The sequence below is a fragment of the Patagioenas fasciata genome, chromosome 17 (genome assembly GCF_037038585.1).
Source record: "Patagioenas fasciata isolate bPatFas1 chromosome 17, bPatFas1.hap1, whole genome shotgun sequence".
Classification (NCBI taxonomy): Eukaryota; Metazoa; Chordata; class Aves; order Columbiformes; family Columbidae; genus Patagioenas; species Patagioenas fasciata.
Window position 1 is genome coordinate 1,321,929 of NC_092536.1, and position 17,927 is coordinate 1,339,855.

General features: G+C 50.2%; 1 protein-coding gene across 4 annotated transcripts in view; it reads right to left on the bottom strand.

The window, feature by feature from the left end:
* The window catches only part of ULK1 (unc-51 like autophagy activating kinase 1), a 67,830-nt gene that overhangs the window by 23,911 nt on the left and 25,992 nt on the right, over positions 1-17,927 (bottom strand). For all 4 annotated transcript variants that reach the window (XM_065851512.2, XM_065851511.2, XM_065851513.2 and 1 more), the window contains exons 10-13: positions 13,602-13,660; positions 11,217-11,299; positions 7,525-7,575; positions 888-976 (exon numbers count right to left, since the gene is read on the bottom strand). In XM_065851512.2, coding sequence (XP_065707584.1) covers positions 888-976; positions 7,525-7,575; positions 11,217-11,299; positions 13,602-13,660 — 282 coding nt within the window. The remainder of the gene's footprint in view (positions 1-887; positions 977-7,524; positions 7,576-11,216; positions 11,300-13,601; positions 13,661-17,927) is intronic.

Here is a 17,927-nt window from a genome sequence, read left to right on the forward strand (position 1 = left end):
CATCGACCCATTGCTGGGGTCTCACAGGCAGGGGGGCCCCAGCCAACAACTCGGGGCTACAGGGGGGCAGAAGCTCTTGAGGACACAGCTCTGTGACGTTCCCTCTGCACCACGAGCACCCACTTCAGCTCCTGATAGCGCCTCTCAGCCTTTCCCACACCGGGCTGAGACACCTCAGCACAGCCAAACTCAGAGAACAACGCAAAATAAAGCAGTAATGCCAGGGAGGAAAAAATCCAGTCCTCCCTTCCCCTGCCCATCACACCACCAACATTCCTGAGCCCAAAGGCAAAAGGCGGCTTTCACCGAGAGCCTCCGAAAACAAGCTTTCAGTTCAGTGAGCTGGAGGAATGTCAGTTCACCGGGCAGTTAACGTTCTGCCCTCCAGAAAACCTTTCATCATTTCAGGTAACCAGAGAGAAAACCCATCGGTTCAGATCATCTCTCACGAGGCCACTGCACTGTGGCGGGTCTGAGCAAACAGCGTGGCCCCATGTCCCTCTGTGGCGCCCGTCGCTGCCAGGACCCACAGACTGTGTGAGAACAGGGGACTTGCAGCCACGCGAGCAGCGCTACACCCTGAATTAGCCACTGTTCTTTGGTTCCAAGGAGCTTTCCAACTCTGCCAAGACAAGCCAGTGCTGCCAATACCAACTTCTTCCATAACGGCTTTTCATGTAATAGGCAACAGCATCTTGAAGATGCCCGTGGAGAGAAAGACAATCTTCAAGATGCAAACTCTCAACAGACTGGAGAAGACACTGAACCAACCCCAGGCAGACCTGAAGTGTTTAGTGACTCGTACCAGCCGCCAGCAGCACAGACCCTGTTGGAAAGCGGCCGGGCGCGCGCTAACGCGAGCAGCGCATCCTCGGAGCGGTACTTACGGGAGGGGATGCCAGGTGGGAGGTGGAAGAGCTGCTGGAGGAACTGCCGGAGCCTGAGCTGGGGTAGGAAGGCATTGGCACGGAAGCAGCTAAAACCAGCAAAAGACAAAAACAAAAGAAGTCGTCAAACTAAGATCAATTAGCAATAAAGAAGGTCTTTTCCATCCTTCCCATGTACCATCATTATCTCATGACAATATCATCAGTTAAAGGACAATACAAATCAGCATTCTGTCCAGTTATAGGATTGACATCCACCCGCTCTTCCACGCATTATTTGACAGTTCCAGCTCTTAGGGTAGAAGGTCTCAGAACCTCTGGCCAAGGTCAGATATCCACCCAGTAGCTGACCCACACAGGTGGCAAGATGGCTTCTGCCCTAAAGCGCCTCCAAAGCATCTTTACAAATGAAGGGAAAGACAAACAGGAGAGCGGGCTGAGTTACTCATGTCAGCGACAGAGGGCAGAACCCAGCCCGTACCCTGACAGCCGCTGCTCCACCGGACCCTGCGGCTCAGCACTCAGACCGCAAATGCTGCAGCTCTGTGCTCAGTTACACACGGGCACCACATGGTGTAAAACCAAACCAAACCTGCAGAATCAATCATTCCACAAGGTAACAGCTCAGTGCTTCCTGCACCTCAACACATCCCCCCTCAGCCACTTCTGCAAGTTAAAGAGGTTTTGCTTATTTAATCTCTTTGTACAGAAATGGTTCCACAGCACTGGGTGTTCTTGCATCCCTTCCTTTTCTGTTTCATTCTTCAATATCAGGTCTGTCCGTTTTATTCGCTTCATTGTTGAAGTGGACTTTGTAAGCCTCGCAGAAGCGTAAAGCTCACGCTGCAAGGAGCAGTAAGCATCGACCTTCAGGCAGAAAAGATAATTAAGGCATCACAGGAGGAAAGAATATTGAAGTCCAACGACTTATGAAAGCAAAGGCTCTGTGAGTAACCTGGCAGAGCTCAGCTCGGCTGAGGAGGGACATGAGTCACAGGTAACACCGACTCTGCACCAGACTTTGAAGTGCGCAGTGGTTCAAACTCCCTGCTCCACCCGCACAAGACTGAACAGTGCAGGAGCTGCAGAGGAGCCCCAACATCCCCACTTCAAGGCAGCTTGAAATCCGATTTCACTCTGCAACCATTTTGGTATTTGGATGACTTAAGTCGGAGATCAGAGGCGACGCCTGAGCGAGGAGAGGAACACTCTGCTTTGCTTCTCTCCCGTTGCGCTGGCAGAGAACGAGCACCCTGCAGCAGTCTGCCTTCGCAGGATCTGTGCTAACCGCTCCGTACCTAACACAAAGAGGGTTAATAACACCCAGAAGAAGAACGCTTCTGTTTGAAGTGAAACCACCTCTGTCATTAATCACATTAGATACTACAAAGTACTTACTCTGTTCAACTGGCTAGAAAAATGAAAGTACATCTCTCTGCAATTAACTGTTGAAACAGTATTCCAACTACAAAAGAATGGGCAAATACGCCTTTTAATAGAAGGCTTTAAGAAGTTTTTCCACACAGCCTGTCAAAAAAGGCTGAAGGATGAAGGACCAGCGACTCTCAGCACAGAGAGAACAATCAGATGCCGAGTTCCTCAGAGATGTAACAAGATCCAACAACAGGAAAATGAAGCCAAAGAAGTGTATGCTTAAAATATATGTTTAAACCTAAGTAACCAACCACTGTAACAGTTTAACCAGGGTCACAGCGATCTCCTCCGCTCGTTGCTAACGTCAACAGAAACGGAATGTTTTCCTAAAGAGGTTCAGCTATACTGCAAATAGAGATTGATGTGGCAAAGTCCCAGGGTTTGTGCCACGGGGCTGGCGTGCGGTGACACAGACTGTTCCCCCCGTGTCAGGTCCATAACGCAATGCATCTTTACAAGGCCTTTTCAGCCTCTGCATCTGTTCTACACGTGATTCTGCACCCCCACGGACTGTGCTGCTGGAGCACGCCGCCCCGGCTCCAGGACAGGACCAGCGAGCGCCGGGCCCTGACCATGGCTGTACTGGGAGGTGGGTCAGGGCTTGGCAGGGAGAGACACAACACCCCGCACCCCGGGTGCTCAGCACAGCTGGTTCCGCACCCCGGGTGCTCAGCACAGCTGGTTCCGCTCCCCACGCTCGGGGAACACACACCGAGCTGTGGGAACGCGTCTGTAAAGCAAAGCTCTGCCCGGATCACCACCGTCCCAAAGCCCGCACAGCGAGCCCAGCACCTCCCCATATACTCAACACCAGGAACCCGAGGTGGGGGGAAAAGCCTCCCCATTTCATCCCACCAGCTGCTACAGAACAATCCACCCTTGTGCACAAACATCCTCATACGCAAAGGTGCCTTTACGAAAAGGCTGAGAGACTTCTGAGCCGCATCCACCCGTGCCTGCTGCAAGACTTGCATCACTTTCCTGGAATTCATATTTTTGTTAGAGCCATTTCAGTTCTCTCTCAAGGTCCCCTCCGCTCTATTTTGGTTCTGTGTTTATTATTGATTTCGACCTGGCTGGAGTTTAGACTTTCCTATTCTAGGCTGTTTGCTTTGGACAGCTTTCCATTAGTCTAGGAAGGAAGATGAGCAGGCGGACTTTGCCACTATGATCTGAAACCCAAGTGAAGCTCTCTCTGCGCTCAGCGCGCCGTTAGCACAGCCTCTGCTGTCAGTTCTTATTTAAAACCCTGTACCTTCCCCCAGTGCACACCGCAATGCTGGGGGGTCTAACTCAAGAGGTCCTGACACTCCAACCAGACTCCCATTCATGCAGAACCACAAGGTTTGGCTCTGATAAACCTCCCTGACCACCATATATCCCTGTTTGTGCATTTTTCAACACCAGGCACACAGGACAGATGAAAGCAAGACGCCTCCATCTCCACACGCCCAGGCACTCCCAGGTACAATTAAAAAGGCGCAAACACTTGGCTCATCGTGTTTTCAGCTCAAGTCGGAGTGCGGGCAATGGTAACTTGAATTGCAGGCCCCCACCTGAATCCAAACATTACTGGATTGTAATTATAATGTAAATAAGTCTGTTTTCATAATTGTCCTTTCCAACGTGCCCCAGCAACAAAACACTCATCCTGTGTCCTGTACCCAGCTGGTTTCGAAGCGGGTGAGCTGGGAGCCATAAGGGCTGAGTGGATCCCGATTCTGCACCTGCACAAATCACCGCTGATCAAGCATCCCACCAGGTGTCCTAAAAACAGCTGAGCTTCAAGCTGGATAGAAAAGTTTATTTGGAATCCAAGTTTTACACACACTGCAGAGATGCATTTTTGTGTTTATCTGGATTCAATTAAAACCAGCCATTAAAAAGTTATTTAATCGCAGTTTCTGGCAGAGCAATAGCTTCAGTGCAAAAACTGGAAGGACTTGCCCAAAGAATGAGCTGCTTTTTAGAGCTAAAAAATTTAAAATGCAGAAGTCACAAGGATTTTATTTCCTAGTTTTCACCGGAGTATTTTATGTACAATAATATTGAGATGGTAAAAGTCAAGTTAAACCAGACACTGAACCACCCGAACACTTCGGAACCATAACCGCTCACGTTTCAAGCTCTCCTAACTCGGAGTAAAGGAGGTACCAGATCACCATTCATTAATGGCAGGAGCAACAAAACCTCCAAAGTATTCTGCATGGGTACCAATTACAATGTGTTTACTAGAGGAGACTCGCACAAGCGTCTAATTATGCCTCCTCATGCATTATTACAGTAACACACTGCCCCACACCATATGCTGATCGGCCCTGGCTACACACAGACACCATTCTGACTAGACACGGGATTTTGAAGACTTTTTATTAATAAAAACTTTTACACATCTAAAGTACACGCTCAGTCACAGGTACAAAACCCACAATACAAAATGTAAATAAAACAGAAAGGGTTCACGTCTGAGCTGCACCCGGGACCAGCAGACGCGTCCCGAATTCGCTAAGGACGGGGAGCAGGGATGCGGGAACCACCACCCCGCAAACCCACAGTGCACATAAGCTTCTCACAGATGCCATAGTTAAAGATTTTTGACAGAAAGGTTGATTTTGCTAAAGTGTCTTGAAAAATGTGCAAATTTATTTAAATGAGATGGAGCCTTGGGAACTTCAAAATTATCCACTTAGAGGATTTTCCATATTTGAGGATTCCCCAGTTTTCCAGAATTTCGCAATTATGTTATATTGAAAAAGCTTTCTTTAGAACTCCGTGAGGTGGTGCATTAACACGTATCCCCACAGAATGAATGCTCTCCCTTTATTTCTAATGGCTGCGTGCCCGGGTGGTTCAGGCCCGGGTGACGTGCTCAGCTCCGCATGCTGTCCCATTCCGCCCTTGCCACCCAAAGGCAGATCTGCCTGCAGGGCTATGGTGACACCACACTGCAAAACGTTCTCATATGGCAAGTGTCTCACCTTAAAATCAGCTTGGGACCTGCACACCTGCCTGCACCGCAGCGTGGACGCCTCTGAACGGGAAGGTCCTTTATGCAAGGGCTGCACAGTGGGTCCCCAGGCTTAGCTCAGGTATCAGTGTTTTCATCACTCAACAGCTACTGCCCCAAAACACAGATCATCCTGGTACAGATCATCCAAACCCTCCTAAGAGAAACCTGAACACCCAGATGTGAATGACCTAGTCCTGCTTCCACCAACGCCAGCGGCAGCCCCGCTACCAGCTCTTGGGAGAGCAGCACCACGAGGACACACTGTTCCTTCCCCCAGCTCTCCACTGCAGACTCTAATCCACTCCGAGTGTGACCGTAACAATTCAGATGCAGCCACGTCTCTTTGGAACTTCCTACACTCATGCTGCCGAGCCACGTGTTGAGATGATGTAGCACAATAAACTTTTGGCTCTTCTCTAACCTATTTAGGGATCAAAAGCAGCACAGTTCCCACACGCAGCCTTTACCATCCAGGCTCTTCACTGTGCTTCCCAGAGACCTCTGCCCACCACTGTCAGCAGCAGAGGCCTCCACGGGGGACTACAGAACCATCTCCCCCAACAGCAGGCTTTGGGTACAACCTGAGGACCACCAGAGATGGGGAGGTATTTCTCCCCTCATCTTCTCAAAGCCAGCAGTGGCCTCTCACGCCTGGACACTACTCCAGGCTGTGGACATATACGTGGAGGTGAGGACCAGCAGGAGAGAGGTTCGGTGTTCAGACAGTCCTTATCTGCCAGTACAGGGGCCCTTTTGATGGGGCCTTGACCCCACACCATTAATTCTGGTGCAGCTGGGGGCAAAGGCTGAACGACAGTCCCTTGCTCATAATGGTGCCTCTGGTTTCTGCTCAGCAAATGTGCAGAAGGTGGAAACTGAGGCCAAATCAGAAGAACCCTCTCCTGTTTGCACGGGGTTTTCTGTTCCCCTGGCCAACAAACCAAGGGAACCGCTGGAGGTAAGAGATGAGTTGGTGGGCATGCAAGAACATGCCGATGGAGTCCTCTTCTGCCCACAGCGGGATGGGACTTGGAAGGGCTTTGGCACGGCAATGGTGCAGCAGGCGTTGGGAGCAGAGCTGGCTTAGGAGCCGGCTTAGGAGCCGTGGTGCACAGGCAGAGTCCTCTCCGGCCTGCAGAGCAGCCCTGCTTTGCAGGACTCGCCCCACACCTTGCTGGCGCGGATGGAGACAGAGGCCTGGGTGGCTTGCGAGCTCCCCTAAACCAGAAGCGTCTCTTCTTGCTCGCAGGACAGTCACCTAAATACACAGTTAAATGTGTATCAGGAACAACTGAGAAGTTCTGCTCTGGATCCAGGAAAGCAAGAGACTGTCAGGGTGACACGGACATTCATCCAAGAGAGGCTCCATGTTCAGGAAGCTGCCTCTGAAACCTCCAGCCTTTGGACTGGGTACCCTGCGTCAGTCACTGACGAAAATCTCGGTTCTATCACTTACTCAGGAGATTAAAGGCCCAGCAGGATCCTTCCAGAAGAAGATGTCAACCAGACAATTCTACTAAACCAAGTCTCTCAGCCAGAGGGCTGTTATATCCCATACACCACAAGCAATTCTAAACTGTTTTCCACTGAAAACAAACCTCAGCATCACAACACATGTGGGTGGAAATTTTCCAAAGCTTTGATTCAAAAGAGGAAAGAAAGAATTTTCAATGGAAAAGTGTCTGTGTTTTGGCCAGTTCTCACAGGGCACCCAAACTCAACTCCTCTAAACCAAGATTTATCATGAATTCAGAGATAAACGCTGAAACTGGGTAACCAGAGCCTGCTGTTTCGCACAGCCGGCCCAAGGGCCCGCCTGGCACGCAGGGACAAGTGACAGTCTGCACCATCTGCCATCTGAACTGTGCTGCGGGTGTGGGTGAACAGCACGATCGCGCTCATGTTCCTGTCGGCTCCAAGCATCCCCACTGGCCGTGCACTGCATGCATTGCAAAGCTACAGTGACTTCTGCTTTAGCCTTCTAAATAGCCCCCTACTCATCCCTCCGGAGGTAACTGAGCCAAACAAATACATTTTGATGGCAAAATCTGGGCATGACACAGTAACAAATGCTGAATCCCTGCCTAAATAACTAAGGAAACAAAGCATTTTTTTTCCTTTCCTTTTGAACTAGCGGCAAAGAAATTCACGTCACGGTTCAAAAAGAGTTGTAATCAAAAACGCACCACTTACATTTTTTCATAGAGGCACTTGCATCCAAGAACGGGTGATGGAAAAACTCATCTGAAAAAAATCAACAACAATGACTCAGTGAAAGGAAATGAAGTTTACAAAGCAATTATAGCACAGCAAGTCACAGTATTTTACAGTAGTTTTTCCAGGCAGTGTAGTGACCCATGGACGCTGACTGCAGCTGCACGCAGCAGTGGTCCAGAATGCAGACGGGGGCTGGATGCTGGACCTACTCGTCAAAGAAGGGTGGGAAGTTATTTGGATCCAGGGGTTGCTATGTAAGTATGACCAGAAAAGTGTCTCTCTGCTACAGCCATCTCTGCAAAATCGGCTGAGCGAGGCGGGGAAGGGAAATCAGCCGGGGCAGCTCCATGAATGAGGAAAGGGAGGAACAAAATCTCAGCCAAAAGCACGGCCGAAGGACACGAGGGTTTGTTCCCCGGGACTCACCATCCACACTAATGGATTTTGCTTCCCCACAGGGCATTAAAGAACTTTATAAGGTTTTGCTGCAAGCTACAACCCTGGGCTGCCAGGGAGAATACACGGAATTCATTGTGAATGCTCCTCTGCCTTCCAGCAGCTCTGACACTCGCAGCAATCGCTTATTGGGGGGCAGACAGTGTGACCACGTCAAGACCTGGTTCGGCCAAGTCTGCGCATGTGTGCCAACAGCTGCTATCAGCAAGAAGAGAGAAACACCAAGGTGCAAAGCAGCACTAAAAGACCAAGTCCCCGGCTGCTGAGGACCGCAAGTCACCTTCCCTGCAGGCCGGGTGAGGCTCTGCTTATCACACCGCGCTGCCACTCATTTCACAAAGAGGAACGGTGGACAGGAGCTCTGCTGAGTGATTTCACACCTGAACCCCCGTGCACTGAAGGCAGAAATGCATTTTCTAAAACTCCACCACAGAACTACAGCCCAGAACGCCCTTCCTTTCACACTGACACAACTGCTGCTCTCTCCACTCATTACGGGAGGATATTCTACAGATCCAGGCCAAGAAAACCTCCTGTCCTGGCTTGCTGGAGACCCTCTATGTCTACCTGTCCCCAGAAGCAGCCACCCCTCCTGACTCCATCTCTGCCCAGGGCAGCTCCACGCCAAGTCCTCTCCCACCACACTCAAACTCAGCCTTTCAGGAGCATTAGTCATGATCAACACTCATTATTTGGCTGGATGCAGGCAGCTCAACTTGTTTGCCCAGCACGGATTTCCTCTTGCAACACCCAAGGTTTACAGAGTTCTGCTTTCTGTAAACAGCTCCTCTCTGGCCTGTGAGCTTCCCAGCAAGTCGCCACTGCCTTTTTTGTTTGTCTGCTTTTTGAACTCAAACAAACGCTCTCTCCCCAGCCCCTCGTGGCCACTGCCATGCCAAGGTCCTGCAGCCACAGGACACCGGTGTGGAGCTGGCACAACAGAAGTGATGGAAATCTGCGCAGGGTAAACTGGAATGTGGCAGCTGTGAGATCTGAGATCAGCTGTGATGGAGAACATCCCCACCCGGCTCAGCTGCCTCTGGAGCCTGCTCCTCCAGACCTACTCAACCAACCAGGTTGGAAATGTCAATTTCTTTCACTTTTCTCAACTCCAAACTGTTTATCAGTTGTGCTTGCAAAGCAAAATTCAACAACCCCGCTTGCAATCATCAGCAGGAAACTTGCAACTTCAAACCCTCCTGGCTTTCCTCTAGATAATCTTGAGATTGCAAAGACCATCGGTTCCTGCCAGAGGAGCAGCTGAGACGCACAAGCAAGCGAAGTTTGAAGCTTGTGTGCTGCTGTTGTGTGAAGTGGCTGAACTCGGGGGAGCTCCATGGAGGACGCTGTGCCCATCTGCAGGCACAACACAGAGGAACGGGAGCAGCGGGACATCCCGCTCGGGGCAGGGGGACCCTGCAGCACACCTGAGCCTCACCCCACAGAGCTCAGGAGGGTAAGGGAGCAGTGACCATCAGCTCAAGCAGACCCTTTATAAGTTGTGTAGGTGAAGAGAGCAGCCTACGGTTAGATTGCCAGCGGGAGGACAAAGCACCTGTCTACCAGGAGCCATCTAAGGGAAGGGGGACATCTGCTTCAGACAATATCAGAGCTGTGGGACATTAACGCTTCGTGCACAGCGGCATAAAACACAACAGATGGGCACAGGGAAGTGCTCCCATGTAGCCATTGCTGCTGTCTTGGAAAGGGGCATCATCTGGAGGCCTCCTGAGCTGACCCTCCAAGGAAAGGACGGGACCATTGAGCAGGTGGAGCTCAGATCTCCAGGAACACAGAGGAGCTGAAGACCCAGCACCAGCAGGGAAAGGAAAACAGTTGTGCCACATGCAGGGAAGAGGCTCAGGCGCTTCAGCAGAGGCTCGGAGGAGGAGGCCGAGGTGGATGAGAGCAAGAACACGAGGGGATGCTGAGGAAGTGTGCTGGTCTGAATAAATCACGGTTCTGGTACTTGCTTTCTTCTCAACTGACAGGAGATACTAGAATAAGTCATAGGATGCCACACAGCCAGAGATCTGCTTCCATAAAGCAGAAGCAATATCTCAAATACAGGCTTCTGTACAGAATATATTCACAAACCCTCCCTGAGGAACAATTACATCTCACAGGGATGTGCCAATTTGTAGAGAAAAGGATCCCACACGTGATTAAGGGCAGGCAACAATCTCAATCATAGAATCATTTCGGTTGGAAGAGACCCTCAGGATCGAGTCCAACCATAACCCAACCGCAGCACTAACGCAGCAGGATGTGCTGTGACTGTTATCCCGAATGGGATCGAAGTCTATTATCTCAAATTTCCAAGTGTTAGACACTGACTCATGCAGTTTATTCCCAAGAGGTACAAAAACAGCTTATGAAGGGCTAAAAAGGTTTACCAGACACCATTTCTGACAGCAGGGAAACAGGAGCCTCCAAGATGTTTTCTTTTGAAATGCACAGCAGCATGAGAGCAGAAATAGAGATCCAGAGCCCAGACAGCAGATCTGCAGGGAATAACCCTCAGAGGTGCTTGGATACAAGTCAGTCTGTCAGCAGCTTCGACAACTCCCTTTCCAAAAGGCTTTTCTCACTTCTGCACCCCAGCAACCATAGTCCTTTACACTCAGCACGGGATAATTATGATCGGCCTCGGTTCAGCCAGCTTCCTTGGTGAGACAACATCCACGTTCTGAGCAAACATCTTTGCCCGAGGGGGAGGGAGAGGTGGGAGGAAGATTAAAGACCACAGAGTTGCCTTGAGATGACCAGGTCCTTTCAGGGGCTCTGGGAAAGGTCCCACATCTGCCAGCCATGGCTTTGCTAAAGGTTCTTCAGACCTCTTGCTCAGCTGGACATATCTGGCAGAGGCTGCCCAACCCAGAACTGCCTGGCACAATGACTGTTCTCAGTTTAGAAGGAATTAGGACATCAAAAGGAAGAATAAAAGGAAATCTTCATGCCAGCCAAGTCAGGAGGCTGAGACACAGGTCTCCAGGGACAGCCAAGAGACCGCCAGCCTGAGCCCCCGAGAACCAAGGCTGCTTCCTCCTGAAGGAGGAGGGAAGGGTCTGCAAGCAGCTGCTGTCTCCTGGCTCAGATTATCCCTGCAGATCCTGAGAAACAGAGGGTATTGCAAAAGTACAGCAGTTTGTGCCTTGCCATGGGACAAGAGACAAAGAGGCAGCAGAACCACAACTGGAAGGAGGTCTTACCAAAGTCCATGCGGTCCTTATAATTACGCTGCAAAAGGCCCAGCAGCAGCTGCCTCAGGTGGCTCGATGTCTCCCGGGGGATGCTAGGATTGAAAACAAAAGCAAAATAAGAGAGGCTTGCAGTCTACTTAAACGGCTTTTACATATTCAGAAAGGCAACCTGCAAATGCAAAGTCCCTTTGTGCCTGCCGGGTGAGGAATGTACCAGGAGCTCAGGCTGAACAGAAACATCTCTATTTGCATTTCAGTTTAGGTTTTAGTCCCCATTGTCATTGTTAAGGCCAGAGCTAATCCGGCCTCAGCGGCCTCTCCCAGGAGCACTGCGGATCCTTCCCTTCCGCAGCGGGGCCAGTGTCACCCCTCTGGTTCTCAGCAGAGTTCATTCGACAGGCAATATTTTGCACATGATAAAGAAAATCTCTTACTTGCTCTAACGGGAATAAGGAGGTCATTAAAATGAAGCAGTTATCAAAGGGAAGCTTCCAATTAAGACATTGGTGGTGAAATGTATCACCAATTACTACCATTTTATTAAGGCATTTCTTTTTCAATGCAGCTTATGTAAGACTAACAAGTAACCTTTGTCTATTTGCTGCCTTGATATACTGCATTTATTAACCAAAGGCCACTAAGATGTGAGCAACTGCCACATGAACAAGCTAAAATTAGTGCAGCTATTACCACACTTTCCAGTATAGTTAGGAAGAAGATATTTTCAAGGGTCAGTGCAGCACAAAAAGAGATGGTAAATCAGCCCCACGGGCAGACGGGGGAGGCCAGGGCAGCTCTTTGCAGCCCCAGCAGATTGCAAGAAGCAGGGAATAAGTGAATGGATTAAGGCAGGGAAAGCAGAGCTCAGCCCTTGCATAAGTGGATTCAGCTCTGCTGATTTCCCTGCACAACCAGCAGCGCTCTCAGGGGCCGGAGCGGCCAGAGCTGAGCTCTCCAAGTCACACGTAGGTGGCTGCAGCTCCGTTCATACCGATGCTGTTCATCGTGGCCGTGTCCAGCGCGGCCCCTCCGCTCCGCCAGGCGCTCCCCGTGCCTGGGTCAGCCGAGGTAACTCGGCACCAGGATCCAACAGCACGTGCTGGCTCGGGCAAGACTCTGCTCACCATCCTCCGGCCAGGCCTGAGCGGCGCTGGGAGAAACAACCCTTCCTACAGCCCCGCCACCAGCTCTGCCCCGCCACCGACAGCCGAAAAACACAGAAACGGACAAAATGTAGGGAGGGGAGAGGGGGTGGGAGCCAGCACTAACAGACTCCTGCTCAGTGAAACCAGAGACGGGAGGTGAAGGATGTATTTATAGGTTTCCTTGTTACTCAGTTGTTTTTCTGTGAAGCCCCAGGCCTCGCTGGTGCAGGAATCTGAGCCCAGCAATTCCTAGAAGAGAGAACGATGGCAAGCACCCCTTGTCCTTGTTTGTACTGGAGATGCTTTTCCACCCCAACCCCAGAACAGTTCCTTCCCAGGTCAAACGAAGAGGCCACCAGGACTCTGGATGGGACACAGTTAAACTGAGACTCCGCTTGAGCCAAGAAAAACCTCCCTCTCATCAAAACAGGTGTGCCTTGGGAGTACACTGCGCAATGGAACAACCCAAGATACCACAGCTAGCAGAGTCTCCTGAAAAATACATTAGTGCTGGAGACCTGCACTCCTCCAGCGTTATCATCATCGTTTATTTATCCATGACACACAAAGCTCTCATCCAAAATGAGTCCATTTCCCAGCAATGACTTAAGCCTTCATATGGTTTTAAAGCCAACAAACAGGCAGGTCAAGTAGGAGACCTCAGATGTCACAACACAGACTGAAGATGGTGCAGATTAACAGCCTGGTTGCCTCCTCTTCTCTCTCACATTTAAAACACCAAGCTTTGCTATGCTACAGTATTATTTTCCGAGGCCATCTTTTGAGGTTATAATATTTCCTCCTATGAGCAGGATGGACACAAGCAGTTGCTGTCCTGACACGTATGAAATGGGAATGTGATCTGCAGTCAGGTGCGGCAGGTTATGGGACACACTGCGGTTTGGCTGCTCGTGTGACTGAAGAATTGGGTGGCTTCAAGAGCAGCTCCCACCTCAGGGAAGCCACGCGTAGGGAAGGGCCATCAGTTGCTCTCAAACCCACTAGTGACCCTGGATTTTTGCACTGAAGGAGGAAACGGCATCTACAAAAAGAGTGAACACCAACTCTGGCAACGCGCTGCTGTCTGACTGTCTCTGGGCCATATCACTGCTGCTTTAAGGAATGGGGGAAGGCAGGTGGCCAAATACTTCAGTCACCTCCCTGAGTGACAAGCTAGGAGCATATGAGGACAGGTGTAAATGCAGAGTGAACAAGTGCACAGAAATGGTGACACTGGAAGAGCGCTTACTTCGGCATCAGCATCTTGTTTTTCTCATAGAAGAGGCGCAGATCCTGTGGGCTGCTGGCCTGGAGAGGAGAGAGAAAAGCAAAGCATGAAGCAGTTGACAATGAAGGGAAGGGATTCACATATTCATTTCACAGTTATTCTGAGGAACAGAGGCACTTTCCAATCGCTGAACCAGCAGAGAGAATGAGAACCTGCAGCTTGCTTTGCACTGCGAAGCCAGCACCGTGCAGAGTGCAAATGCGATACTGCAGGCGCTGTGTTCCCATCCTGCCCTGTGTTCCCCTCCAAGGGCTCTGCGGGTCTGAGCTGGCCCAGCAGCCCCGGCATCGCAGACGTGAGGAACGGCAGCTCCCGCGGGGAACGCGGATTAGTGCTGCAGGGCACTCGGAAAAGGGGCACGGAGCCTGGTGATGGGCGAGGGACCCGCGAAGAGACCAGGAACGCCAGGGAACAGCAACCCAATCAGGATTTTCCGCTTTAACGCCAGGAAGGCAGAAGGTCTCAAGCCACGGCTCCTGTTTGCGCAGTAATACACACAACTGCGGGGGATGCTGATGATGAGATCCCAAGTTCTGAGACGGGATTAAAAAATAACAAAAGTCCAGGCACAAGAGGTTTACAGCTGAGGTTAAAAATAAATCTCCAGTACAGAAGTACAGACACATACAAATCTCCCAACGTCATTTCTCCATTTGGTTTTATGCAGTGAATAATACAGGCCAGTAAATTAACCCCAGCGTCTCAAGCCCTTCTGCCCAGGCACAGTCTCTTTGATGAAGGCCGAGCCGGCTGGCACAGCACAGACACGGAGGCTCACACAGACAGGGACGAAGATCAGAGAGATTCATCTGCCATCAATTATTGGTGCAGCAGAGAGTGTAGCAAAGCGTGAATGAGGAAGCAACAGGCGGCTTCTCCCAATGTACAGGGCAGGCCCCACAAACCCTCCAGCCTTCCACCTACTGCCATTTCTAAATTAGAAGCATTTCAGGTCAATTAAGATGCTTAAAACAGCAAATCAGACGAGCCAATCTGCAGATGGCCATCGAAACACCACTAACACAGCGTGGCTGGAAAAGCAGCCACATAAGATGCTGTTTCAACATCACCTGCTCCCTCAGGCTGAAGATGGAAATTAAGGATAACAGAGCTCACTACAAAACCTCAAGAGAAACCAAAAGGAGAGGCTCAAGAGCTGCAACTATTAATACTTGTGTAGTACTGATCAGGACAGTATTTCTTGCACAGTCTGAGCAACCCAAGCTTCACAGCTCTCCCATCAATTTGTGCAATAAGAGCTACTGGATTCTTAAAAGGAAACAAAGACTTCCTGGTTGTCCTTTTTGCAGTAACACATCCTTTGCTGCTCACAGACACAGCAGGGACCCAAACAGGAGGCACAAAGATACCTTCTTCACTAACCTTTAAAATGAAAGTTATTCAGCAAAGCACCTTGTTATGTAGATGCCAAATTGCATCAAAACTTCCAATCCCTGCCGCTCAGTTGGGTTCAGTAAAACCGCATTTGACGCTTTCCTCCCTTGCATATCTTGCCCTGTAATTAGATTCTTAATGTTTGGCACACTTTAACTCGGCAAGCGCGCACACTGCACCGAACGGCTCGGCCACGGTGCTCAGCGTGATGGCAAACGCGGCTGATGGACAGACACACGGTCCAAGACGGACAGAACCCCCGGCAGGGAACCGATGCGCTCACAGCAGATAGGAGCTCTGGCTGTTTGCTCTGGTCATTTCCTGTCGCAACAACTCAATTGTTTCACAAATACAATGAAGCTCTGATCTATTTCAGACGCCGTTTTGTCAGAAATTTTCCTGGCAATAGACAGAGTATATTAAAAGCAGCACATATGCAAGGCCCAGTCCATTAGAGAGGGTTTCTAAGCATCGGCTTGGATAGAAAACAAAATCCCCAGTAAGTTCCCCATCTCTTTGTACAAATTAAAGAGATGTCCCTGTAGGGAAGTTCTTCCACATGCTGCCGTCTCGGTGCAATTCCCCCCTGTTCTGCAAGGCCCATGCCCAGATGTTGGACTCCTACACCAGACCACAATTCCTCACCCAAGTGCCCAACACTCAAGGCAGGTGGGAACAGAGTCATTTCAGCCCGTGCCCAGCACAGACAACTCTGCATCATCATTAATTTGGCAAAACCAACTGTGCCTCATGTAAACCACTATTAATGAGGCGAGTGGCACAGTTCTGCTGCCAGCAGCAGGCTCCAGGTCCCCCCACGTGCCCACAGCTCTGCTGTCAGCATCCACCGCACACAGCTCGGGTACCCCAGCCGCTTTGCTCACCTCTCCTTTCAGTGTTTCCCTGAGAATCATGGAGAAAAAATGCATAAGTGTTTGTAAAACACTAAAAATGCCATTTGAGTTATTTCTTCTAGGAAGCTAAGGACTTTATTTGAAATGCACCTTCCAGGCAGACACAGCCTACCCAAGGAAAATACCAGAAAAAGCACATTTTAGGCACCTAAGAACCAGACCATTCAGGGTACACAGAGCCAGTGCTACCTGTAGGCCAGCAGCCACCTGTCAGAGCCAGGGATGCCGAATGGACAGCTCGGTCTCCCCAAGAACAGGAACCACCAGCAGGACAACTCACACCTTGTTCCCCCTCTCGTGTTACTACGGAGCAGCTGCATTACTGTAACTTGCTCTGGTTTTGTCTGTCCTTTCTATATATAAAGACAATTGGACAAATTCAGTCCTGCCACTCTGTGACTTTGTCCTGAGCAGCAGTGGAAACACGTTGAGCCAAAGGCATTCGGCGTCTCCCTGCCAAACCCCGCCGGCCGCGAGCGAAGAGCACGCGAAGAGCACGCAGGGGCGGCAAAGAGCACACGGGGGGTGTTTCCAGAAGCGCTCAGCACCGGATTTGTTGTGCCCGGGGAAAGGCTGGATGCAAAAGCCCAGAGCTCAGCTTGAAGAGGGTGAGAGACATTCACACCCCGGGAACAGCACGGTCTGCTCAACACTTCACAGCAGGTTTGCGGGATCTGTTCTTTGGTTTGAATCCTCTCCTGTGGGATTCAGAGGTGTAAAGAAGGGATTCAGATACATAAGGGCAAAAAAAAAAAAAGTAATAAGTGTTTCTAGCTCAGTAGTTCTAGGGAAAAGCTTGAAAACCTGCTGTAAATACCTCCTGTGTGTGCAGTCTTAGCAGCTGATATCTTAAGACTCCCACAACTAAGCAGTTGGCCTTCAGGGGATCCTTGAAAGCACAAGGACTGGAAAACAAATAAACAACAAAATCCACCCTGAATGTTTTTCTTTAGCTGTTTTTCTCTCCGCTCCCAACAGAGCAGGATCAGACCCACAAACACTGGGCCAAAAGCCAGCGGCTCACTGTCTACAGCAACAAGTCTATCACTGCACCCCATTTTGGCACAGCAGCCCCCATCAGCAGGAGTCCCTGTCCCCACTGACACGGGACAGTCCAGAGGAACAGCTTCGGGAACAGAGGAATTCATATCCTAGGTATAAAATTCGCCGTTCCTTAGTCTTCCTCGAGGCCCATTTCACAACACAGCGGTTGTTGGAAGCGATACATAATCCTAGGGCTTATGCAGGCAGAATTAACTCAGAAAAGCAGTGGACTTGGTACACCAGGTTTAGAAATTACTTTTTCACCTAGCAGCCAGCTGGGATGAGAACATCCATGGGCAGGAGACACTCTGGAGACGCTTGTCCGCACTGCTCAGCACGACCAGGAAACACGCTGTTCAAGTCCTGTCCTCAGCAACAGAAATGATGTACAGTGCACACCCCTTATTAGGCCAGGCAAATTAACAATTCCACATCAATACAGTGCTCATCAAATCTGTTTATAGGGATTATGAATCCCATTAATCTCATCCCTATGGCAGCCTCGCTGTTTTGTTTATGGGCATCTTTACTACAGAAAGCTCCTTAAGACAGCTTCACCAGCCATCCTACCAACCGCTCACACTGCGCGCCAGCAGCTTCGTTCTTGTCCGCGTGCAGGGAAGGGACAGAAATGGCTCTGGGAAGTCGCCTTGGGTGACCCAGCTGTAGTTAATTTTAACTTGGAGACAGCCAGAAGTCACATTCACACACATCTGTCTCGATTTACAAGCACTCTCTGGATTGACAGCTGCCTCAGCCTTTCCACATATTTGATCTTTTCTCCACCTAACCCAGCCCCCGATGCCCTGTTTTATTTATAGACGGCTCGTTCTCCTCACCACAGATAACACTGGAGTCCTCCTCGGTGACCATCAGCAGCGAATTCTTACAGCACAGTCATGCCAACGAAGAAATAAAGCCGGTTAACCTTTAA